The sequence below is a fragment of the Bactrocera tryoni genome, chromosome 3, assembly GCF_016617805.1.
Source record: "Bactrocera tryoni isolate S06 chromosome 3, CSIRO_BtryS06_freeze2, whole genome shotgun sequence".
In the NCBI taxonomy this organism is placed as follows: Eukaryota; Metazoa; Arthropoda; class Insecta; order Diptera; family Tephritidae; genus Bactrocera; species Bactrocera tryoni.
The window spans coordinates 60,403,864-60,431,353 of NC_052501.1; the positions used below are offsets into that span (position 1 = coordinate 60,403,864).

Below are 27,490 nucleotides of genomic sequence, written 5' to 3' on the forward strand. Positions count from 1 at the left end.
CTAAATTTCGAAATGATGCATTCTAAAATTTGTCTTATTTAATTGTATTATTTAGATAAAATTACTTAAACAAATTTAAGTGAGCAAATAGAAATCTGTTATTTAAAAATGAATATATTACTAGAAATATTACTTGTTCCGCCCCGAATATTCTAATTGGCATTATTGGCATAGTTATCCATTAATGTGTCAATCAGCCATAGTTTAGTTTGTGTAGACATTTCATGAGATGTTTAAAACACTATAAAACCAATTATAATTCGTTTTATACATATGTATGTATAGTTATTTTTAAGGTTATAAAATTTTGTTTAAATCGCTTTCCACACAACTTTAGACATATAAAAATAATATTGTTTAATAAATTATTCCTCTTGGATTTTTTAAACACCCTAAGTTTGTGATATAGCAGAAATAAAATAAGATTTGGAAAACTTCAAAAGCATATTCCAATTTAAGACTTGGAATATGCAAAAATATTATTAACAGACTTGCAAACTATTTTTAGCATAATCTGTTAGAAGAAAAAACGTTAACTTCCCTACAAGAACTTAATTTTAATCATTCATTTGTTTGTATGGCAGCTATGTACTATAGTAGTCCGACATCGGCGGTACCGACAAATGAAGAAAAAAATGTGTGCAAATTTTCAGATTCATATGTCAAAAACTGAGATACTAATTCAGCTCATTAATCTGATCATTTAGATTTATTTATGAGGAATGCACCGCGACCTTTGGTCTATTGTCCCTCTCCTAGATCACATGGACTCACTTAGCCCCAGCACGTCGATGAATTCTAAAATTTTACTGAGTGCTAATGAGTCGATGCAATTCCTGTCCGGAAACATGGATCCGAGGGCCTTAATCCTGCGTCTGCAGACTGCTGTGCAGTCTATCAGCAGGTGTTCCGGTGTTTCAGGCTCCATGTCGCAGAACCGGCAGTTAGTGCAAGAAGATAGGCCCATGTTATATAAATGCCTATTTAACTTGCAGTGGCCAGTATAAAATGCGACCAAGAGCCTAAGCTTATTCCTGGGGAGGTTGATTACAACTTTGAACCCACTCATGTTGTACCCTCCCATTAGCAACCTGGCATGCCGCATGCCATGAGTTTGTTGCCAATACTTCTCTCTGCACACTCCTCTTCTTTGCGAAGTAGCTCCTTTATAGTATGGGGACCCACCCCTGTAAAGGGTTCAGGACCTACCATTTTGGTGGAGGCTGCGGAGCGAGCGAGCTCGTCTGCCAGTTCGTTACCGGCTATTCCTTTGTGACCTGGCACCCAAATTAGGTGCACCTGGTTTCTTTCCGCAAGGCTGTTCAGCCTTTCTCTGCACTCCTGCACTAGCAGCGACTTGATCTCGTAGGAGGAGATCGCTTTTAGTGCCGCTTGACTATCGCTAAGTATGGCTATCCGCTCATTGCGATAGTTGCGATGGAGGTTTATATCTATGCACCGACTTATGGCAAAGACTTCCGCCTGGAAAATGCTCGGAAACTCCCCCATAGGTATATGTAGAGAGCTTGGTGCGTGGACCCGCGATCCCTGCACCAATTCCCTCCGACATTTTTGAGCCGTCGGTGTACCACCTCAAAGTGCTGTTCCTCAGAAGCAGTTCAAGGGTGGAGTTGTTCCACTCATCCTTGCTTCCGAGGGTGACCTTAAACTTCTTAGTGAAGTTAACCGTTTTGGTAGTGCTGTCCTTCGGGAGGAGGGCGATTGGTATATTGCCGCTAATCTTTTCCATCCTCTGGGACGAGATTACCTTTCCTTTGCCAAACCCTTCTGCCGTTATTTGCAGAAGCGTGCTCTTGGCTACTTGGCCGATAACCAAGTGCAGCGGTGTGAGTTCAAGCAGGGCCTCCATAGCTGCCGTTGGGCAGGTGCGCATTGCGCCCGTCATGCAGACACAGGCTAGCCGCTGCAGCTTCGATAATTTAATTCCTACCGAGGTCTGCGACGCTACTGAGGCCCAGGCTACCGCCCCGTACGTGATTATCGGACGCACTATCATGGTGTACAACCACCTAACAATCCTTGGCTTACAGCCCCAGGACTTACCCGCCAGCCGATTGCACACCATTAATGCCTTTGTTGCTTTGACCAAGGTCAGGTCCACGTGTTGCTTCCACCGCAGAGTGGAGTCTAGCGTGAGACCAAGGTATTTGACCTTATTGGTCATCTCTATCACTCTCCCTCCTAATGTGAGGTTCCTGAGACCGGGCAGGGACCTGCGTCTCATGAACGGGACAATGGTCGTCTTGGAGGGGTTGATGTTCAATTCTACCCCCCTGCACCACCCCTTTGCCAGGTTTAGACCTCTTTGTATCAGGTCGCAGAGAGTGTCCTCATATTTTCAGCGCTTATCTGATCATTTATATCTATGTATATATTTTATATAGGGTCTCTGATGTTTATGGATTCTGAAGCAAATATTAAAAAAAGCAAAGAACTATTTTGTAGTAAACCGCTTATTGACTTCTTAATTAATATATATTACATATAAAACACTTGTTTATACTAAGAGCAAGAATAATATACAATATATGTATATATATATAATTTAAAAATACTATATACATATACAATAATTTAAAAAAAAATCTATATAAGCCTCTAAAGTTCTAATTTAACATATAATTATTTTTTATATTACCTATTCCTGCCTCATAAATATTTTAAAGCCTATTAAGTGATTTTTACGTGAAAAGTTTTCATGATTTTTTCCTAACCGTACAAAGCATAAGACCCATTATTACACTTAATTACACATACGATTTCAGCATTCTTGTAAACTGTCTTAAAACGATAACGGTTAATTTAAAAGAAAATACGATTTCCTTATTAGCGAACGCTTTTAATTGTAGACGCCACAGTCGTACGCACTTTAGATGCAAATGACACGCCAAATATAGTGCATATTTATAATGATTTCGTAACACTTCCAATGTCAAATTTATTTATTTATTCAGAAGCGGTGTGGAAAACTACATGAATTGGCTACAGCTTCTACAGCTGTATAAATCAGCTAATAAATTCTCCAACACAGACACTGAAATAGAATTTTGTAAATCTTATACTACAATTTCGTGTGATCATGTGTCTGTACGAATACTTGTAGATAAATTTTAAGTGTATGTAATTTATGCAAATGTGCAAATGAGTGCAGTGATAAGCAAAATTGTTTGCGGCAGTTAAAATAAGTAATGTGTTATCATACATAGTTTAGTGTTGAGCGGTTTTCATAATTGTAATGCATGGTCTAATTAATAATGCCGCATAAATCCAGTGATGAGCGACAACAAAACTATGTTGCGAGATGTGGTGTACTTACTGGTGTAATTTAGACTGCACTGAAGCTATTAAATAGCCCACACAGGTGTATTTATTATAAAATAAAAGAGTATAAAAAGACCGTTATCTTTATTTTGGACTGGCAGTTCGTATGGCAGTTATATGCTGAGTGGTCTGATATAAACAACATGTCGAGATAAGACAGCACCTCTCTAGACAATAATATATGTCGAAATCATTGAACATAACTTGTCATGAAAACAAGGTATAAGGACTTGATTTTGATTGTTCAGTGTGAATATATTATGTATGCTATAATAGTCTGATCTGAACAATTTGTTCGAAGATTGTGGCGAATATGTGAAGATATAAATAAGAAAGTTTTTTATACAAGATCTTGATTTTGATCGTTCATCTTGTGTGGCAGATACATAAATATATGCTATAGTGGTCCGATATCGGTGGTTCCGACAAATGAGCAGCTACTTCTGGAGAAAATTTGTGTATAAAATTTTAGATCGATATCTCAATATCTGAGAAATTAGTTCGCATATATGTATGTATGAACATACATATGTATGTATGTGACAGAGGGTCGGACCTGGCTAAATCAACTCAGACCGCTGATATTTATATATACTCATATGATAACTTTTACAGAAGTACTGCTCTAATTTTCGGCAACACTGTGCGCTGATGTGGTTTATTTGCAAAAATCTTTTGCAAACGTACGCTACACAGCAACACCACCAGAAACCTACTGGTACTAGAAATCACCACACAATTTTCTTGCCGCTTATTTGTTAATCTCTAGTTTTGTCACTCACATACATATATGTACATATAATATTTGTTTATATTTTTTTTTGTTTTTGTTTTGTTTTGCATATTTTTTCTAGTCTTTCTTATTCTCATGTCATAATTTGGCATGCATTTTATTTACCGTTGAGAGATTTTTCGGTGGCGTCGATGGCGGCTGCGGTGGTGGTCCGCGATTTGTGCGTAAATTCGCCTCGGTCGCATTGACCGGCTGTTGTAGCTGCTGTTGCTTCTGCCGCTTCAGCGTCAAATGTTTTGTTAGTTCAGTATTGAAATCTAATGGACCATTACTGCTGCCGTTATTTCCGCTGTTGGCGTTCGCCGGTGGCGATGTGTCGTTGCGTCTACTCACTGCGGACGAGTCGTTATTGGTAGCAGTGGGGATTGCCGGTGCTTGGGCTGAAAATGTCATGTAGGAAATTGTAAAAGTAGAAAATAATACATCACATAAACACACATATCAATAAGAACATATGTAAATCGGAAAATAGAATTGGCGTGTTACTCACCACGACTAGTGCCATTGACTGGCTTCAGTTTGGGCATTGAGGTTAACCCTTCGAATAAGCCACCCAATTTTGGTGCGCCATTGCCCACATTATTGTTATTACTATTACTGATATTGTTGTTGTTATTATTATTGTTGTGTATTCGTTTCGGTGAACTCGTTGCGGATGACGTTGAATCGCAAATCTGTGCGTAATAGGAAAAATAAAGAAAAACAACACCAGTTAGTTACATACGTGAAATGAAAAGACATTAATTCACAAAAGCTCAGTTTTATATCGCAAAAGACACACCTTTCCTGCTAGGGCTGGTCCGCTTTTATCAACTGTTGTAGTCTTTTTCAGTTTAGTGCCTTTTTGTATGGATTGTAGGAGCGCTGAACGCATATCTCCGCCACCGGCACCACCTAATTTGAGACCTCCCATAGCCGGAGGCGGTGGTGGCCCTGGTGGCGGCGGTGGACCCGGTGGTGGTGGTATAGCCATCTGTAAATCAAAAGAAAACATATTTGGTTATTTAAGTGCAATTCGATAATATTTAAAAATTAAAGAAAATATAAAGCCTCGTTTCACTATGTAATTTTACCAACTAAGTGTAAACTAACATATTGCTAGAAATACGCCCATAAGTATAAATCCAAAAGCGAGGATTTTAAGTAAATCCGCCTTTAGATTAACACGATTTTTTTATCGCCGAAATTGGTTCGGAACTTAGCATTCATTTACGTCATCATTTACATGAGACAATCGTGACAAGCAGAGTACCGGCATAAGTTATTTTAAGCACTCGAAAGTAACATCGGTGCCCCTGGAATAGACCAAGACCCTAAGCAATATATTTGGGAATGACAGTAGTTGCCCGCAGCCATCAAAGCCATAACTAAATTCGCTATGTCATTCATTTGTGTTAATAAACACTATACAGTATACTACTATACTGTATCTGCCAGAATACCAAAATGAGACTCCTGACTAACAGAGTCCCTAAATTACGATTGTGAGAATTAGACACATGAGACAATCGTGACAAGCAGAATACCGGCATTATAGTCATCTGTAGAAAATAAAGCTATGTATCTGTTTTCAAAAAGTAACTGAATTTCTTTGAACATTTGTTCAGAAAGTTGTATTGAGGAACTAGTTTTTAGAAAAAATAATAAACTTTTATCATGGAAATAATATATCAACGAACAATGGGAATCGATGAAAATGTTGCAGAAGTATTATAGAGAGTTTACTTAATCACGAACAGAAGTATTTGAGTGGCATTCATCGAAAACTTGTCTCATGCGACTCCTCCATCCACCTCTCTTATTGACGATAATATTGAACAAGTTAAAGAAACAGTAGTTTAATTTTCGTAACAGAGAATTTCAAGATCTCTTGTGGTTCGACTCGATCATTTTGGTTAATGTTTTGGGTATGAAGAGTGTCAGTGCTAGACCCGTACCCAAACACCGGAATTTTTTGTAAAAACGTCGAGCAGAGGTTTTTCACAAATACGAAACGAGAGTCATCGCACAAGCCACCGTATTCACCAGAATTGGCTCCCGTCACATTTTTTTCTTATCGACTTCAAAAATACTTCGGAGAACGCGTCGTGAGTCATTCTTGTAAAAGTTATTGGGTGATGCCAGCGCGCCGAGGCTTAAGTATAACAAATGTATGGAAAGTTGGATGAAGCGTTGGCTTGTATTTCCTTAAAAGGAGTCTATTTTGAAAGTATTAGTAAACATTTGTGTTAAAATACGTAAAATGTTTTTTTTTTGTCAATCCGGGTCATGTTTGATCAGAGAGCACATACTCACAGACATATGTACATACATACATATATCGAACCATATCGGGTTAGTTAGACCATTTATAGCTCATAAACTTCATACATTTCAATGTCCATACACGTATTTTTGTCTACAAAAATAAACCAAATGTATGAATTGAAGACATACTATATTTCACACCTCTATACACTATGCCAATAAAAGTATATTTTTACGACTTCCTTCTAAGAAATTTCAAATAATTGGCAAGTAATATCCGCATTAACATCATTTTATATAAGTTTAAACATTCTTGTAAAACACAGCCATAAAATTTTGCCAATTCAAGCTTTAGCCTTATAATATTTGCTGGCAAATTACAGGAGGACCGAAAATAAAAGTGGTAACAAAACTCTACAACCCTAAAAGGCAAGCAATGTAATAGAAGCATCCGGCACAAAAATATTTGGTGCTAATGAAAAAGGTTGCAAGAACATTTAGCGGACAAGTAACTTTGATTTCCGGTGCTTCAGTGATGTACATAAATATTTTGAGGTATCAACACTTGTCTTTTCCTCGAATATATTTTTTGGCAAGGGCAATATGCAAGGAAGTATAATTTTTTTTAACATCAGACAAAAAAAATTCTTGAAAAATTAAAAAAAGGCATTTGAACCTGAAAAATGTATGTATGTACATATGTCTGGGCAGTAAGCCGCAACACGCGTTTTGCATACCAAATCAATCTAGAGAATCGACGAACGAACTTGTTATTTATTTGTTGGTGCTGCACAATCATAAGACATTAAATATGAGCGGACAATCGTAGGTCGTATGGATCGTATAAACAAAGCACAATAATAATGACAATGAAAAGTAGTGAAAAAGCAAACACAAAAAAACTTTAAGTGCCCACATGCATAGAATAAACTTATTTATTTTTATAAAGTATTACATGAGTCATCCAATGAATGAAATATTCAAATAAATAGAGAAAAATAATTGAGTAAAATTACAAGTCACTTTAAAAACTGTTATTGAAAATAGAAATAATAAAAAAAACAAAGTGCAAGTTGTGCATTATGACTAAGCCATCAAATAAGCTGTGGCAACTGTGATCGATTTTCAAAGTCGATTATTTCATACCATTTACCTTGTTGAAAGTTTGTTGACAATTGCAATTTTTTATATTTAATTGTGCATATATTTGTGAATAAGTGTTAATTTCGATTAAAAATTGACAAAAAGTGCAAATTTGTTCTCAGCAACTATTTTATTTTCAGCTTCTACAAAACACGCTGCAGTCGTTGCGCGTTTGAGTATCACACCAGATTTTATTTACATATATTCGAGCGAAAAATGTATTAACAAATATACCTTTATTGCGCACACTTAATCACAGGTGAGTCAGCAGCAAATGTGCTTGCTGCTGAACTGACTTAATATAAGAAACATTAATTAAAAACAAGCGGAATGTGCGAAATATTTTTTTGGTGCAAACTCTTTCACTGGCAGTGAAAGAAAAACACAACACACGCAAAGCACTGATCTATAGTTAATTGACAAATGGTTTTTTGGCAGATCTGTTTCGTTTATTTTATTTTATTTTAATTGTTTGCTTCAATATATAATATTTTCACTTGTTTGGCGCGTCTCAATCACAAACACTGCCAACACCATTACTCAATTTCATTTGTTTTCTGCAAATTTACTAGCCACTCAATTAGCTAGTAAATGAAAAGTTTTAGTACACCACACGCACGCGCATTAACACAACAACGCTCTCGCGTTCAACGTTCAAATGGCAATACGCCGTGCCGCAAATGTCTCGAAAAGCGACACAACACAACAAACTGGGGACTGCGATTACTTGGCTAATCGCACACTCACGCACACGCAAGCCAACGAGCAGAAGGCATCAGCAACGTCATCACCAGCGGCGTCAACTGGATGACGAAGAAGCTAAAAAGCCGAGCGCGGGTTAGCTAGTAGTAAGCCAACAACATAGTATACAAGTAAGCGTGCACTGAGGTGCTGACGCTGCGGGAGCAAGAAAAGACTGTGGCGCGCGTGTTTATCATGGGGAATCATACAAAACGTTCACTTAGCGATGTCTCAGTGTTAAATGATCGCGAGCAAAATAATGACTAAGTGACTAACAGCTTATGCTCTATACGATTCTCTGTAAATTGTGCTGTTATGTGTAGTTCCTGCAGGCGGCGCGTGCCCACATTGATACGCTGCGTTTACCTCTGGCTGAGTCTGAGGCTTGTAAGAATATGACGTCAGCGACACTATTGCTAATTGTGCAAAGAGCTAGCGAGCTGCATGCATATATGTACATACATACATACATTGACACTATGTTTGATAAGCTGTGTTTATGTAGCGACAGATTTAAATCAGTTACAGTTGTGTGCCATAGAAAATTAACGCAAAAGCCCATAAAGGCCAGGAAAGAAAAAAACGATTGCGAGGATAGACTAATTAATGAAGCAATTCGCGAATTTGTAACAATTTAAGTCACTAAACTAAACTTGAATGGAAATGAAGAAAACTATCATGAAATACGAACTTTGGTGCCATTAATATAGCAGTAGATCTCCTATTATTAACTATTTACTCTGATAGGACGGCAGTAAATCTAATTGCAGGAGTTCTTTTTTTAGCTTCAACCGTACCTATAAAGTTAAAGTTAAGATTTATGAGAGCGAGAAAATTGGTCAATGGGCGTGGCACTATTCATTTTTAAGTGAAATCACTTATCTCAGGACCCGAGCAACCGATTTTAACTAAATTTAGTACGTGGTATTCTTCTCACATTCCTATACCACAGTTCAAAAATAAGCGAACTCGGGCTACAACCACAATTTTAATTTGCATTTGATTATTTCACCTCATATCAAATATACAAATCAAAAAGCAATTAATATAACGGAATAAAATTTTGCACTAATAATTCCTTTAAATACCAGCCACCTTATGACCAAAAATTTTTCAAATTCAACCAAAACTGTTCACGCCCCTAGGTACCGCATATGTGGACCCTAGTATATATAGTTGACTTTTAACCGAAAATATCGGGCAATGTATGAGATATACCGAATATATCGGTCAGTGTATAAGTTATATATAAAATATATATACTATATATACAATGAAATCGATTGGATTTAGAACTTCTGGTTAACGTTTAACATCTTAAGGTATTTGGCTGGAATTGATTCCTGCAAGTTTCAAAAGCCATTCCTTACTTGTTTATATTAATTTTGATTTTTCAACCACTCCGAAGTGTAGTTTTTTTCACGAAAAAACAACTTTTTTTGGTAAGCAACCGGTATTTTTTATAGTAAAAATATTTTTTTTCTTTTTGGATTATAGATAACATTTTTCGGAGATCATCCTGGAGAACAGCTACGGGATCGGTAATATGTATAAATATTTATTAAATAAAATACTTCTTTAAAAATATTCACATAACTTGTTTTTCTGACTTGTAAGTAAATATATGTACGTATAACCCCTTAACGCACAACTTCAAAATTTACATAAACGTAATAAACGTTTACTTTTATATAATATATATTATAATATATAATGACTTAAAGTGCAATGAAAATTTAAGACAGCAGTTCATGAAAAATTAGTTATGAGAAGTCGTGCTAGTGGGGTGATCAACTTTTATTGACTCATTTAAGCACGCCTTATTTTCCCAAAAAGTGTGATTCAAGTCTTCAGTGAATTCTCTGAATTATGTATTTGCAGTATATGCAATCAGCAAATACATAAAAAAATTGCGAAGCGAATTCAAACAAAAAGTAACTCAAAGATGAATACATTATTAATGAAAGTATAAACAAATACAGCTGAAACTAACTGTAATTCTTGCGAATTTGCGAACGTCTTATCATAATTTGAAAAAATAAAAATTGTGATAAGCACGATTGTAAGAAATTTCTTTTTATGATTATAACGGTTTTTCCAAAATTTCCAAAAAAATTTCTCCCTTGTTATTTATATGTGGATTCTCAAACAGAATTTTGCCAATGTAGAATAAACCTTTTTTTATCAAATATTATTTAAATATAGACTGGACCCCACAATAATATTTTATATTTAAAAGTTAAGGGTTAATTTATCTTGATTATACCGGAATAAAGAAGTCCCCACTTTCGCGAATTATTTCAATGCAATATCGGCATTGAAGATGACATTTAAGACATACATATGTATGTACATACATACAATATATTCGGAAGTGTTTAATAAACGCGGAGAGAGACTCCGTCGCCGAGTACTATCATTCACTCCGGTGAATGAACGTCTAGCCACAATCCGCATCAAAGCGAGGTTCTTCCAACATATCGCTGATTTGCGCCCACGCCCCGACGGAAGAGAAGGACGATGTGACCAAAGATGTCTTTTATGAGTGCTTGGAGCGCACTTATGAGAGCTGCCCCCGCCACGATGTCAAAATCGTGCTTGGCGACTTTAAGGCCAGGGTGGGTAAAGAAGGTATCTTTGTCACTACGGTCGGTGCATTCAGCCTCCACGACGAAACATCCCCAAATGGGTTGAGGCTGATCGACTTCGCCGGGGCTCGAAATATGGTTATCTGTAGTACTAGATTCCAGCATAAAAAGATTCATCAAGCTACCTGGCTATCTCCGGATCGAAAAACTACCAACCAGATCGATCATGTTGTGATAGACGGAAGACACGTCTCCAGTGTTTTAGATGTGCGTGCGCTCCGAGGTCCTAACATCGACTCAGACCACTATCTTGTTGCAGTCAAGATTCGCAAAAAACGCACGCCAACAACCACAAGGAAGGTTCGACGTCGAGAAGCTGCAATCACAACAGACAGCCGAACGATTTTCTACTCAGCTTGCACTCCTGCTCTCTGAGAGCACTCGTCAACAACTCGGTATAAGGGAACTGTGGGACGGCATTTCAAACTCCTAACGTACAGCTGCAACCGAAACCATTGGTTTTCGGAAAGTGCAAAAGAACAGCTGGTTCGACGAGGAGTGCCGTGTCGCAGCGGAGAGAAAACAGGCTGCCTACCTCGCAACGTTACGATCGACCACTACACGTGCGGGATGGGATAGATACCGAGAATTGAAGAGGGAAGCGAGACGCATTTGTAGACAGAAGAAAAAAGAGGCCGAAATGCGTGAGTATGAAGAGCTTGATAAGCTGGCCGACAGGGGTAATGCTCGAAAATTCTACGAAAAAATGCGGCGGCTTACAGAAGGTTTCAAGACCGGAGCATACTCTTGTAGAACCCCCAAAGGTGATCTAGTGACCGATGCCCAGAGCATACTTAAATTATGGAGGGAACACTTCTCCAGCCTGCTGAATGGCAGTGAATGCACAACGCCAGGAGAAGGCGAACCCGATTCCCCAATCGATGACGATGGAGCAGACATTCCATTGCCCGACCATGAAGAAGTTCGAATAGCAATTACCCGCCTGAAGAACAACAAAGCGGCGGGGGCCGATGGATTGCCGGCCGAGCTATTCAAACACGGCGGCGAAGAACTGATAAGGAGCATGCATCAGCTTCTTTGTAAAATATGGTCGGACGAAAGCATGCCCAACGATTGGAATTTAAGTGTGCTATGCCCAATCCATAAAAAAGGTGACCCCATAATCTGCGCCAACTACCGTGGGATTAGCCTCCTCAACATCGCATATAAGGTTCTATCGAGCGTATTGTGTGAAAGATTAAAGCCCACCGTAAAAAAACTGATTGGACCTTATCAGTGTGACTTCAGACCTGGAAAATCAAAAACCGACCAGATATTCACCATGCGCTAAATCTTGGAAAAGACCCATGAAAGAAGAATCAACACACACCACCTCTTCGTCTATTTCAAAGCTGCTTTCGACAGCACGAAAAGGAGCTGCCTTTATGCCACGATGTCTGAATTTTGTATCCCCGCAAAACTAATACGGCTGTGTAAACTGACGTTGAGCAACACCAAAAGCTCCGTCAGGATCGGGAAGGATCTCTCCGAGCCGTTCGATACCAAACGAGGTTTCAGACAAGACGACTCCCTATCGTGCGACTTCTTCAACCTGCTTCTGGAGAAAATAGTTCGAGCTGCAGAACTAAATAGAGAAGGTACCATCTTCTATAAGAGTGTACAGCTGCTGGCGTATGCCGATGATATTGATATCATCGACCTCAACACCCGCGCCGTTAGTTCTGCTTTCTCCAGGCTGGACAAGGAAGCACAGAAAATGGGTCTGGCAGTGAACGAGGGCAAAACGAAATATCTCCTGTCATCGAACAAACAGTCTTCGCACTCGCGACTTGGCTCTCACGTCACTGTTGACAGTCATAACTTTGAAGTTGTAGATAATTTCGTCTATCTTGGAACCAGCGTAAACACCACCAACAATGTCAGCCTAGAAATCCAACGCAGGATTGCTCTTGCCAACAGGTGCTATTTCGGACTGAGTAGGCAATTGAAAATTAAAGTCCTCTCTCGACGAACAAAAGCTAAACTCTATAAGTCGCTCATAATTCCGGTCCTACTATATGGTGCAGAGGCTTGGGCGATGACAGCAACCGATGATGCTTTTATCGGCTTTGCATGTGTGAAAAAATATTTTGACAATTTGACAAAATTATCTTCTAACCCGGTAATAATAATTATATCATAAATAATAATATTTTAAATAAATTAAAGGCAAACATAAAAAGATAATATAATAATAATGATAACTAAATAAAAAAGTCATAAATTATTAAAACAAAAGTAAAATAAACAAGAAAGAAAGGGGGCTAAGTTCGGGTCCAACCCAATATTTTATACTCTTGGAACTTGTAAGAATCAAAGCCAGGGAAATAAGATGTAAAACGTTAACCAGAGGAGCGGAATCTAAGCAATTTCATATATACACACATATACCCTGTAAAGTTCTCTCACGACGAACAAAAACCAAACTCTATAAGTCATTCATTATTTCCGTAACACTTACCGATCCAAACGGGGTTAGATCGCCGAAAAAACAGCCCTTGGTCGGATGAAATCCGAGTCAATTCCGGTGCGTAGAACCGGCTGTCGTGGGAATTATATCTGTCCTGCTATATGGTGCAGGGGCATGAACGATGACAACATCTGATGAGTCGACGTTACGAATTTTCAAGAGAAAGGTTCTGTGGAACATTTATGGTCCTTTGCGCGTTGGCCTTGGCGAATATCGCATTCGATGGAGCGATGAGCTGTATGAGATATACGACGACATTGACATAGTTCAGCGAATTAAGAGACGCGGCTGCGATTATGTCGTGCGTATGGACAAAAACACTTCAGCTCTGAAAGTATTTGACGCAGTACCAGCCGGGATAAGCAGAGGAAGAGGAAGACTTTCACTCCGTTGGAAAGACCAGGTGGAGAAGGACCTGGCTTCGCTTTTAATCTTCAGTTGGCGCCACGTTGCGAAAAGAAGAAACGACTGGCGCGCTGTTGTTAACTCGGCTATAATCGCGCAAGCGGGGTCTACGCCAGTAAAGGAGAGGAATGATAACTTATAAATCAAACGCAAAATCAACTGACGTTCTACTTATTCATCTTCATCGTAAAAATAAAATGGTATAAAAAACTATCAGTTTCACCTTTTGACGAAAAAACAGTACCAGCTAAACTCACATCTACATTTCTCCATAAGTGTATAAAAATATAGAACTCTTAAAGTAAAATTAAGTTGAAATTAAAATAAAGAATTTTACCTTTCATCGATTCTACTTGTATATACTGTAACAAAAAAGCACCCGGAAATTGTAATTAAATTCTTCTTCTTCTTCTTATTTGGCGTAGACACCGCTAACGCGATTATAGCCGAGTTAACAACAGCGCGCCAGTCGTTTCTTCTTTTCGCTACGCGGCGCCAATTGGATATTCCAAGCGAAGCCAGGTCCTTCTCCACTTGGTCCTTTCAACGGAGTGAAGGTCTTCCTCTTCCTCTGCTTCCCCCGGTGGGTACTGCGTCGAATACTTTCAGAGCTGGAGTGTTTTCATCCATCCGGACAACATGACTTAGCCAGCGTAGCCGCTGTCTTTTAATTCGCTGAACTATGTCAATGTCGTCGTATATGTATCTCATACAGCTCATTGTTCCATCGAATGCGATATTCGCCGTGGCCAACACGCAAAGGACCATAAATCTTTCGCAGAACTTTTCTCTCGAAAACTCGTAACGTCGACTCATCGGTTGCCGTCATCGCCCAAGCCTCTGCACCATATAGCAGGACGGGAATTATGAGCGACTTATAGAGTTTGGCTTTTGTTCGTCGAGAGAGGACTTTACTTTTCAATTGCCTACTCAGTCCCAAGTAGCACCTGTTGGCAAGAGCAATCCTGCGTTGGATTTTCAGGCTGACATTGTTGGTGGTGTTCATACTGGTTCCTAAATAGACGAAATTATCTACAACTTCAAAGTTATGACTGTCAGCAGTGACGTGAGAGCCAAGTCGCGAGTGCGAAGACTGTTTGTTCGATGACAGGAGATATTTCGTTTTGCCCTCGTTCACTGCCAGACCCATTTTCTGTGCTTCCTTGTCCAGCCTGGAGAAAGCAGAACTAACGGCGCGGGTGTTGAGGCCGATGATATTTTCTCCAGAAGCAGGTTGAAGAAGTCGCACGATAGGGAGTCGTCTTGTCTGAAACCTCGTTTGGTATCGAACGGCTCGGAGAGATCCTTCCCGATCCTGACGGAGCTTTTGGTGTTGCTCAACGTCACTTTACACAGCCGTATTAGTTTTGCGGGGATACAAAATTCAGACATCGTGGCATAAAGGCAGCTCCTTTTCGTGCTGTCGAAAGCAGCTTTGAAATAGACGAAGAGGTGGTGTGTGTTGATTCTTCTTTCATGGGTCTTTTCCAAGATTTAGCGCATGGTGAATATCTGGTCGGTTTTTGATTTTCCAGGTCTGAAGCCACACTGATAAGGTCCAATCAGTTTGTTGACGGTGGGCTTTAATCTTTCACACAATACGCTCGATAGAACCTTATATGCGATGTTGAGGAGGCTAATCCCACGGTAGTTGGCGCAGATTGTGGGGTCACCTTTTTTATGGATTGGGCATAGCACACTTAAATTCCAATCGTTGGGCATGCTTTCGTCCGACCATATTTTACAAAGAAGCTGATGCATGCTTCTTATCAGTTCTTCGCCGCCGTGTTTGAATAGCTCGGCCGGCAATCCATCGGCCCCCGCCGCTTTGTTGTTCTTCAGGCGGGTAATTGCTATTCGAACTTCTTCATGGTCGGGCAATGGAATTAAATTCCCCGGGTCAAATATCATTTTAAAAGCGTGTAACTTGCTAAGTTGGTAGGACTGTCCTTAATTACTATGCCAAATTTGAACGCGATCTGTCAACCAGTTTCTTTACAGCAGCTGATTAAATTGGTACACCTCAGTAGTGCGTTGCGATTTTTACAATGATTAAAAATATCAAACAAAGCATTTGCTTCAAATATTGTATTTCTAACCAAATATCGTTGCGAATGTTGGAAAAGGCTTACAGTAATTCAGTTTTATCAAAAACATAAGCCTACGAGTGGTATAAAGCCTTCAAAGACGGACGAGCGATCTTTGAAGATGTGCATCGCTCTGGACGACCTCCGACTTCTTCAACTGATGATGCCACATTCATGGAGAGCATAATAACTGCCGATGAGGCATGGGTTTATGAATTTGACATGCAAACATGTCAACTATCATCGGAATGGAGGGAAAAAACGCACCAAACCAAAACAAGTTATGAAGGGATAAGTTCGGGTTCAACCGAACATTTTATACACTGTTATGAGTAAAACACGTTCTCTTATTTTCATTAGGATAAGTCACATATTGGCCGATATACATATGTATGCGGTAAAAAGTCCCCCGTAAGTTCGAAAATCTGTATATTAGGTATACTGGGGCTAAGGAAAGTAATGGCCCTATTCAACTAATTTTTTACATTCAGACATACCATTATAAGAGAAGGATAATCCCTTAATTTCAGTTATATGTATATATCACACAGTGACCGACATTTTCGGTACCTAGGGGCTTCAACACTTTTAATTGGATTTGACCAATTTTTGGTCATAAAGTGGCACGCACTAAATATGCTATTCGTGCAAAGTTTTATCCCGTTATATTAATTGCTTCTTGATTTATGTAATGGAAACTAAACGAATCAAGTGGAATTTAAAATTGTGCTATATGGGAAGTAGGCGAGGTTGTTGTCCGATTTCGTTAATTTTCAGAATGTGACATAAAATTTAGTGCTTAGTTATGGAACTTTATATGTTTTCGGTTAATGACGATTTCTAGGCGTGGTAGTGATCCGATTACTCCATCGTAGATCAACGATTCTCAATTTTTACTCAAGTTACAGCTTGCATGGACAGACGGACAGACAGTCAACCAGATTTCAACTTTTCCTGATCATATATACATATATACATATAACCCTATATCTATCTTAGTTTTAGATGATACGTACAGCCGTAAGGTCAACAAAACTACAATACTCTGTAGCAACTGATTGCAAGAGTATAAAAAACACGCCAAAGCCCCTCAAAAATTAAGGTGATGTTAAATTTTTTTAAATATTAGTGGTTGGATGCATCATGAATTTATTCCGCAGGAACAGACGGTGAATGAGGAGTTATATTTGGCCTGCTTGAGGCATGTGCATTATAACATCCGTAAACAGTCGAAATTGTCGAGGAACAATTCATGGATTTTACATGATGATAATTCATGATTGTGGCCGAATTGAAAGTCAAAAACGCAATCAATACCATCGATCAAACACCTTATTATATTTGGTTCCGTGTGATTTATTCTATTCATTCGATCGGAGAGATAAAACAAAATTCGCGGAAGGTGCTGAAGGCCATCCCAAAACGAGTTTATGAAAAGTGTTTCGAGGAAAAATCGTTGCCATATGTGTATTGCATCTGGTGGGGATTACTTTGAAGGCGACAAAATAAATATTTATGAATAATTAAATATTTTGCGTTTTTTACAATTCATTTACTTTTTTGTAACAATATAAAGTTTATAAAACACAGATTTAACGTTATAAAAATTTAAACGCATAAATTATGTTTACATTGTGAAATTTTGTACAAACGTTTGCATAAAAAAATACATTCATACATATGTACATATGTACGTAACTACGTTGCTATTAAAAATAGTTGACATGGGACGCCTACCAAAAAGCTTTCTCTTGCCTTGATTTTTTTAAAAACCAAGAAAGTAATAAGCTAGCCACTCATATGATGGAATTACTTAAAGCAGAGCAACGTCGATATGTGAACGATTCAAACACGCGCGTTGCGTGCCGTATGCGTTGCTGGACTAACAATTATAATGCACAAATAAAATAGTCGAAAAACTACTCTACTCATTATAGTGGTTAATTCGAATGCCAGCGTGTAATAATAAAATTAAAATGAAATGCATTAGCAAAGTTATAGTTAAATGTAACTTTATATGTATGTTGTTGTTATATGTGTGAGTTACGCAACAATTGTTATGTGGCAGGAATAACTAACCAAAATGGCAATGACAATGTATCTATTACACGCATCAGTTTCATTTCACGCCCGATTTGTTAACACAAGCACACGCAATAAATTTTGTATGTAAGTTATAGTGGGAAATGTAAGTGCGTAACGTATCATTTATATATTATCGGTCAAGAGGTAGGTCAGGCCGGTAGGAAAGCAAGCGTACCATACACTTGGACGCGCAATGAACTACCTTCTGCATAAATATACATGCATACAATATGTATGTGTAGCTACAAGCTAATTTGAGGTTCGTTTAGTCAATGCATTAGTTGCTTAGGTCATACCATTAGTTTTGAACTTTGCTGAAAGCTGTGTAAATGGACAGGTCAATATTAGCAAATATAGTGTTTACAAATATGTGTGTAACCATATAAACATAAAAGTGCATTACGCACACGTGGGAATACAATAAGCTCGAAAGGCTGACTCGTGTAACTTTTTTGCGTGTGGGCGTTTACATTTTGCAATGATGACCAACAATTAGCCAGTGTTGTAATTTAAGAATATTGACAATCCTGTCGACAAAACACACCCAAAAATAAATTTATTTGGCCAGTTACGTACAACATTTTCTATTAGCTTTCTATTAGCAAAACAACAAATTGAATTACAATGTCAAAAGGCTAGGTGCTTCGTCTAATAGGCGGAATAATTGTGTTTGTTATTGCAATTTTTTTTACGAGTAACGGGAACAGGAAATTGGGTGTGAACGTTAGAGTGAAATCATGAGCTTAAAGAAAGCAGACAAAATTGATAGCAGCTAATGAAAAAAAGTCCTGCCGGTTTTTCGTCGGTCGTCATTAGAGAATTGACAGAGCGGTGTGCATCGGTTGTTGAAAACACCGTTAATGTATTAGGCCAACCTATTGAGATGATACTTTATTTTTCTATTTAGTTGAAAGCGATGCCTATTTACACGTACTTCTTCTTATCTTCAGCTTTATAAATGTAAATTCGAAAAAAATTCTACTAGATCTAGTAGGCATTGGGAAAATTATTATTTTTTAAGAAATTGGGTTGAACATCGTTCAGTTTTAGTCGTGTTTTGGTTGTTTTTTTGAAAAATTGCGCAAAATGCCAAATGATCAGAAGAAAATATGGAGGATCTCAGCCAAACAGCCACTTTAACACAAAAGATGAAGGCTGCACGACTTTATTGAACTAAAAAGTAATAAAATTGGGATCAATATGATTAACAACTGATTATGTGATTTGACGTAAGCAAATTTAATTTGACAAGCTCCAAAATTTGCTTTGGTGAGAGGTTCCAGAATAATTGTGTAGTAAAGAAAATTAAGTTCCCTTAAAGGCAAATGATTTTTTTTCAATCTATATTTTGGGACCTGGTTGATGGAATAATGAATGCGCAAAAATATGCAGCAGTGGTTAACAAATTTTTAGTACCCGCAATTGAAAAGCATTATTCTTATACAGATCGCCTAATCTTCCAGGATAACTCATCGTAATGCAAAATGGCTACGTGTTGATTGGGAACAAATCTTGTATAAAATATCTATAGAATATTGGGGTATATGATACTATTCAGCTCGGCTTTTATTATTTTGCGTTGGCCAATACTTTCAATGATCCAAGGATTCAACGCTTGGAATGGCCGGGAAACTCGCCCGATTTAAAACCTATTGAATACTTATAGCACATAATGAAGTTGCTAAACAGAAGCCAACAAATAAAAGTCAAATGATAAAGGTTTTAGAACTGATTTGGTATGGTCCGGTAAGGAAATAAATTGAGATCCTAGTCAATTCCATGCCTTCAAGAATTACGGCAGTTATTGAGGCTAAAGGAGGAAGAACTCGTTATTAAAAGAGTCTATTGTAAAGTCTATATTTTTACCATTCGTGGTGAAAATGATTTAGATGTATACATTAACTTCAAATTGTTTTCCTTTATTTAATTATGAATATCATGGATGGTACTTTTTATTAATTTTTTCTCAATTTATTGGTTATTGCTTATAAAAACCATTTTTGAGAAGAACTTTTGTGGCTAAATAAATGAAAATGACCCTAACTTTGTAAACAAATTACTAATGTGATCTTACTTCAATTCAATTCGGTCCAAAAAATAAACAAACTACTCAAAAGAACAACTAACAGAAATATGGAAAAAAATTATTTCCACTTTAATACCTTTTATTTTATAAAATAATCGGAAATTCCATTTTAATCCAATCGCCTGCTATAACCTAGGATGAATCACTCAACGAGTGTTGTGGTGCTTTTTTGAATATCATCTCGATTTCCTATTTAACAAACTTATCTTATCAAACGAAAATGTGCTAAGTTGATTTTAATATGAAAAAGGGATATACATACATATGTACATACATAAAATTTTAAAAATTTGTTAGCTTTGTAGAGAGTTGAGAAAATTTCATATAATATTTTATATATTCCTTTATATTCATTTCCTTAAATTAAAACTGCATTTATTGCAATAATTTACAGGTTTATGAGTCAAAACGATTGCGCAGCTTAAATGACATTGGGATTTTCTAAATCAACTGTATATAAAATCAGTAAAACGACAGCAACAAAATATAGTGTAACAAAAATTAACGTTCACTACATTATTTAAGGAATTATTAATTCGATTTACCATTAAGAAAAAATTTGCATTATAAGCAATATCGGTTTGCAGTGAGTAATCGGAACTCTCTGTATATGTATGTATGTACATATGTATGTAAAAACAAACTTTAAGTTCTAAATTATGCGCAATTGATGTTGTCATACGAGTTTTATATAAGTATGTAGTTGTTGTTAAATCAAGGAAATATATTAACTTCGGTCAAGCCAAAGCTGTACTACTCTTCACAGATGCATTTCTTAGGGCATAAAAGGGTATAAAAAGTTCTTTGTCTTGATTTCGGTTGGTCAGTGTGTATAACAGCAATTTGTTCGAAGATTGTGGCGTTATCTTGGCAAAAAAAAAATTTCCGTACAAGAAATTGATTTGTATGATCTGATTTTAACAATTTGTTCGAAAATTGTCCCGCTATCCTGAAAAATATATATGTTAAATTCATTCGAATGCACTGCACTGTTATTCTTCTTCTTCTTAATTGGCGTAGAAACCGCTTAAGCGATTATAGCCGAGTTAACAACAGCGCGCCAGTCGTTTCTTCTTCTCGCTACGTGGCGCCAATTGGATATTCCAAGCGAAGCCAGGTCCTTCTCCACTTGGTCCTTCCAACGGAGTGGAGGTCTTCCTCTTCCTCTGCTTCCCCCGGCGGGTACTGCGTCGAATATTTTCAGAGCTGGAGTGTTTTCGTCCATCCGGACAACATGACCTAGCCAGCGTAGCCGCTGTCTTTTAATTCGCTGAACTATGTCCATGTCGTCGTATATCTCGTACAGCTCATCGTTCCATCGAATGCGGTATTCGCCGTGGCTAACGCGCAAAGGACCATAAATCTTTCGCAGAACTTTTCTCTCGAAAACTCGCAACGTCGACTCATCCGTTGTTGACATCGTCCAAGACTCTGCACCATACAGCAGGACGGGAATTATGAGTGACTTATAGAGTTTGGTTTTTGTTTGTCGAGAGAGGACTTTGCTTCTCAATTGCCTACTCAGTCCGAAGTAGCACCTGTTGGCAAGAGTTATCCTGCGTTGGATTTCTAGGCTGACATTGTTGGTGGTGTTTACGCTGGTTCCAAGATAGACGAAATTATCTACGACTTCAAAGTTATGACTGTCAACAGTGACGTGAGTGCCAAGTCGCGAATGCGACGACTGTTTGTTTGATGACAGGAGATACTTCGTCTTGCCCTCGTTCACTGCCAGACCCATTTTCTGTGCTTCCTTGTCCAGCCTGGAGAAAGCAGAAGTAACGGCGCGGGTGTTGAGGCCGATGATATCGATATCATCGGCATACGCCAACAGCTGTACACTCTTATAGAAGATGGTACCTTCTCTATTTAGTTCTGCGGCTCGAACTATTTTCTCCAAAAGCAGGTTGAAAAAGTCGCACGATAGGGAATCGCCTTGTCTGAAACCTCGTTTGGTATCGAACGACTCGGACAGGTCCTTCCCGATTCTGACGGAGCTTTTGGTGTTACTCAACGTCAGTTTACACAGCCGTATTAGTTTTGCGGGGATACTAAATTCAGACATCGCGGCATAAAGGCAGCTCCTTTTCGTGCTGTCGAAAGCAGCTTTGAAATCGACGAAGAGGTGGTGTGTGTCGATTCTCCTTTCACGGGTCTTTTCCAAGATTTGGCGCATGGTGAATATCTGGTCGGTTGTTGATTTGCCAGGTCTGAAGCCACACTGATAAGGTCCAATCAGTTTGTTGACGGTGGGCTTTAATCTTTCACACAATACGCTCGATAGAACCTTATATGCGATGTTGAGGAGGCTAATCCACGGTAGTTGGCGCAGATTGTGGGGTCTCCTTTTTTATGGATTGGGCATAGCACACTTAAATTCCAATCGTTGGGCATGCTTTCGTCCGACCATATTTTACAAAGAAGCTGATGCATGCACCTTATCAGTTCTTCGCCGCCGTGTTTGAATAGCTCGGCCGGCAATCCGTCGGCCCCTGCCGCTTTGTTGTTCTTCAGGCGGGCAATTGCTATTCGAACTTCTTCATGGTCGGGTAATGGAATGTCTGCTCCATCGTCATCGATTGGGGAATCGGGTTCTCCTTCTCCTGGTGTTGTGCGTTCACTGCCATTCAGCAGGCTGCAGAAGTGTTCCCTCCATAATTTAAGTATGCTCTGGGCATCAGTGACTAGATCACCTTTGGGGGTTCTACAGGAATACGCTCCGGTCTTGAAACCTTCCGTAAGCCGCCGCATTTTTTCGTAGAATTTTCGAGCATTACCCCTGTCGGCCAGCTTATCAAGCTCTTCGTACTCACGCATTTCAGCCTCTTTCTTCTTCTGTCTACAAATGCGTCTCGCTTCCTCTTCAACTCTCGGTATCTATCCCATCCCGCACGTGTAGTGGTCGATCGTAACGTTGCGAGGTAGGCAGCCTGTTTTCTCTCCGCTGCGACACGGCACTCCTCGTCGTACCAGCTGTTCTTTTGCACTTTCCGAAAACCAATGGTTTCGGTTGCAGCTGTACGTAAGGAGTTTGAAATGCCGTCCCACAGTTCCCTTATACCGAGTTGTTGACGAGTGCTCTCAGAGAGCAGGAGTGCAAGCCGAGTAGAAAATCGTTCGGCTGTCTGTTGTGATTGCAGCTTCTCGACGTCGAACCTTCCTTGTGTTTGGTGGCGCGCGTTTTTTGCTGCACAGAGGCGGGTGCGAATCTTAGCTGCAACAAGATAGTGGTCCGAGTCGATGTTAGGACCTCGGAGCGCACGCACATCTAAAACACTGGAGACGTGTCTTCCGTCTATCACAACATGATCGATCTGGTTGGTAGTTTTTCGATCCGGAGACAGCCAGGTAGCTTGATGAATCTTCTTATGCTCGAATCTAGTACTACAGATAATCATATTTCGGGCCCCGGCGAAATCAATCAGCCTCAACCCATTTGGGGATGTTTCGTCGTGGAGGCTGAATTTACCGACCGTAGTGTCAAATATACCTTCTTTGCCCACCCTGGCGTTAAAGTCGCCAAGCACGATTTTGACATCGTGGCGGGGGCAGCTCTCATAAGCGCGCTCCAAGCGCTCATAGAAGGCATCTTTGGTCACATCGTCCTTCTCTTCCGTCGGGGCGTGGGCGCAAATCAGCGATATGTTGAAGAACCTCGCTTTGATGCGGATTGTGGCTAGACGTTCATTCACTGCAGTGAATGATAGTACTCGGCGACGGAGTCTCTCTCCCACCACGAATCCTACACCAAACTTGCGCTCCTTTATATGGCCACTGTAGTAAATGTCACAAGGACCTACTCGTCTCTGTCCTTGTCCCGTCCATCGCATTTCTTGGACGGCGGTGATGTCAGCCTTTGTCTTTACGAGGACATCAACCAGCTGGGCAGCGGCACTTTCCCAATTAAGGGACCGGACATTCCAGGTGCATGCCCTCAATTTGTAATCCTTATATCGTTTGCATGGTCGTCATCAAAAAGTTGTCACTCATCCTTGTTTGTTGTTTCTGTTCATTGGTATGATTTTTTACGTGGTGGGTCCCAAACCCAGCGCACAACCCTGCGGAGGGAATGTTTCGCCTTCTCACTTTAGCTCGCCTTCGAACGGATGTTCTTAGGCTACCCAGAGGATACTTGGTCAAAGACCGGAAGTAGTGAGCTGCTTGAGCCATGTGTAAAAGAATCGTTTCTGGCCACTCCCAAGTGAATGGCGATCAGAGAACTTTCCTCACTTGCGTGAACTTCTACACATGACTCCATCCTGCACTGTTATTTTACGAGAAAACTCGATTTTCTAGTAGAATCGGAATCGAGTTTACCATCCCTACTGGAAGCCATCGCGTGCACATACATATAATAACCTTCGTACAATAACCACCACAAAAAAAATTATTTTTTTTTCCATGTAATTTATATGGAAAACAGAAAATTTGAAAGAGGCACCTCTTAATATTAATATTAATATTAAGAGCTCATCTTTTGAGTGACTTTTTTTTTACACATTTCGAAAGTTTTGAGCCTGTTTTTCAGTTGAAAAAAAAGGTTGCCTCAAAATGGCACACCCTAATGTATATAGTCAAACTATCACTTAAGTAGTCAATCACTCAATGTAGTGTGGCCCAAACTAAACAAAAATCAGCAAACTCAATAGCGCTTAGTTCACTGGAAACAAATATGAATAAAAATAAATCAAAATAAACAAGTAAGGAAGGGCTAAGTTCGGGTGTCACCGAGCCAGGGAAATACTTTATGGTGTAAAACGTCAATCTGAGGATCGAAATCCAAGCAATTTTATATATACATATGTACATACATACATATATGTACTTATATAAATCCTATACCTGCAGACACATAAAGTTAGTTAGAACAAGAAAAAACGTTAACTTCGGTTGCACCGAAGCTAAATACCCTTCACAGGTGCATTTATGTTAGTAACTATGTGTTCAGTTTGTATGGAAGCTATATGCTATAGTAATCCGTTCTAAACAAGTTTTTTAGAGATTACATTGTTGCCTTAAAAAATAGCATATACCAAATTTCGTGAATATATCTTGTCAAATGTGAAAGTTGTACATACAAGAACTTGATTCCGATCGTTCAGTTTGTATGGCAGCTATATGCTATAGTTAACCGATCTGAAAAATTTCTTCGGAGATTATATTGTTGCCTTAGAAAATAACATATACCAAATTTCGTGAATATATCTTGTCAAATGTGAAAGTTGTCCATACAAGAACTTGATTCCGATCGTTCAGTTTGTATGGCAGCTATATGCTATAGTTAACCGATCTGAACCATTTCTTCGGAGATTACATTGTTGCCTTAGAAAATAACATATATCAAATTTCGTGAATATATCTTGTCAAATGTGAAAGTTGTTCATACAAGAACTTGATTCCGATCGTTCAGTTTGTATGGCAGCTATATGCTATAGTTAACCGATCTGAACAATTTCTTCGGAGATTACATTGTTGTCTTAGAAAATAATCTATACCAAATTTCGTGAAGATACCACGTCAAATGCAAAAGTTTTCCATACAAGCCCTTGATTCCGATCGTTCGGTTTGTATGGCAGCTATATGCTATAGTTAACCGATCTGAAAAATTTCTTCGGAGATTACATTGTTGCCTTAGAAAATAATCTATACCAAATTTGGTGAAAATACTTTGTCAAATGTGAAAGTTTTCCATACAAGAACATGATTCCGATCGTTCAGTTTATATGGCAGCTATATGTTATAGTGGTCCGATATCGGCCGTTCCGACAAATGAGCAGCTTCTTGAAGAGAAAATGACGTTTGCAAAATTTCAAAACGATATCTTAAAAACTGTGGGACTAGTTCGTATATATACAGACAGACGGACAGACAGACAGACGGACATGGCTAAATCGACTCAGCTCGACTTACTGATCATTTATATATATACTTTATTGGGTCTCCGACGATTCCTTCTGGGTGTTACAAACTTCGTGACAAACTTAATATACCCTTTTCAGGGTATAAAAACGAAAACCATTATATGTAGTAGGATGGAGCCATGTGAGGAAAGTTCTCTGATCGCCATTCACTTAAGAGTGGACAGAAACGATTATTTTACATATGGCTCAAGCAGCTCACTACTTCCGGTCTTTGACCAAGTATCCTTTGGGTAGCCTAAGAACATCCGTTTGAGAGCGAGCTAAAGTGAGAATGCGAAACATCCCCTCCGCAGGGTTGTGCGCTGGGTCTAGCACCCGCCACGTAAAAAACGCACCTAATGAAAAAGTTCAACAAGCCTTGGATGAGTGACCCGCCTTTTGATGACGACCATGGCAAACGAATTAAGGATTACGAATTGAGAACATGCACCTGGAATGTCCGGTCCCTTAATTGGGAAGGTGCCGCTGCCGTTGATGTCCTCGTTAGGGGCCATCCATAAATTACGTCACACGAATTTAAGGACTTTTTAACCCCTCCCACCGTCCTTGTCACATTTTGAACTATCCCCCCCACCCCCTGCCATTTTCCAATTTTATGGACTTACCAAAAAATAAAAAAAAACAGGTTATTCTATTTATTGAATAATCTTTAATAAAATCAACATTCAATTAAATATTAAAGTACAGAGACAACGAATGAATAGTCAAGAAATAATAGATACTTAATTATGCTAATTTAAAATACAAAACTTAATCATCTTGTGTCCATGGACTTTTGACCCACTCCTTTATATCATTTATTACTGGTAAATCAGGCACTTAATTTTCGTTTTGAATTTGGATGTTAGGAACACCTATAAATTTCCCGTTTGTACATCACAAAATTTTGAAATGTGATGTCACAAAGCTTTTGACCCCCTGCTCCTTGTCACACAATGTCACTTCTGAACCGAAACCATTGGTTTTCGGAAAATGCAAAAGAACAGCTGCTACGACGAGGAGTGCCGTGTTGCAGCGGAGAGAAAACAGACTGCTTACCTCGCAAGGTTACGATCGACCACAACACGTGCGCGATGGGATAGATACCGAGAGCTGAAGGGGGAAACGAGACACATTTGCAGTCAGAACAAGTAAGGAAGGGCTAAGTTCGGGTGTCACCGAACATTTTATACTCTCGCATGATAAAGTGATAATCGAGATTTCATTATACGTCATTTACATATTTTTCAAATACCGTATTTTTGTAAAGTTTTATTCCGCTATCATCATTGGTTCATAATGTATATATTATACAGAGAAGGCATCAGATGGAATTCAAAATAGCGTTATATTGGAAGAAGGCGTGGTTGTGAACGGATTTCACCCATATATCGTACATGTCATCAGGGTCTTAAGAAAATATTATATACCGAATTTCATTGAAATCGGTCTAGTAGTTCCTGAGATATGGTTTTTGGTCATTAAGTGGGCGAGGCCACGCCCATTTTCAATTTTTAAAAAAAGCCTGGGTGCAGCTTCCTTC

General features: G+C 38.9%; 1 protein-coding gene across 7 annotated transcripts in view; it reads right to left on the minus strand.

The window, feature by feature from the left end:
* LOC120770138 (uncharacterized protein PB18E9.04c) overlaps nucleotides 1–27,490 on the minus strand; it is a 51,275-nt gene that overhangs the window by 14,031 nt on the left and 9,754 nt on the right. For 5 of the 7 annotated variants that reach the window (XM_040097325.1, XM_040097321.1, XM_040097319.1 and 2 more), the window contains 3 exons: nucleotides 4,917–5,108; nucleotides 4,626–4,809; nucleotides 4,241–4,515 (listed from right to left, as the gene is read on the minus strand). In XM_040097325.1, the coding sequence (XP_039953259.1) occupies nucleotides 4,241–4,515; nucleotides 4,626–4,809; nucleotides 4,917–5,108 (651 nt within the window). Of the gene's footprint in view, nucleotides 1–4,240; nucleotides 4,516–4,625; nucleotides 4,810–4,916; nucleotides 5,109–7,535; nucleotides 7,735–7,759; nucleotides 8,427–27,490 lie in introns of those variants that run through there. The other 2 variants (XM_040097322.1, XM_040097320.1) reach the window with 2 other exon arrangements.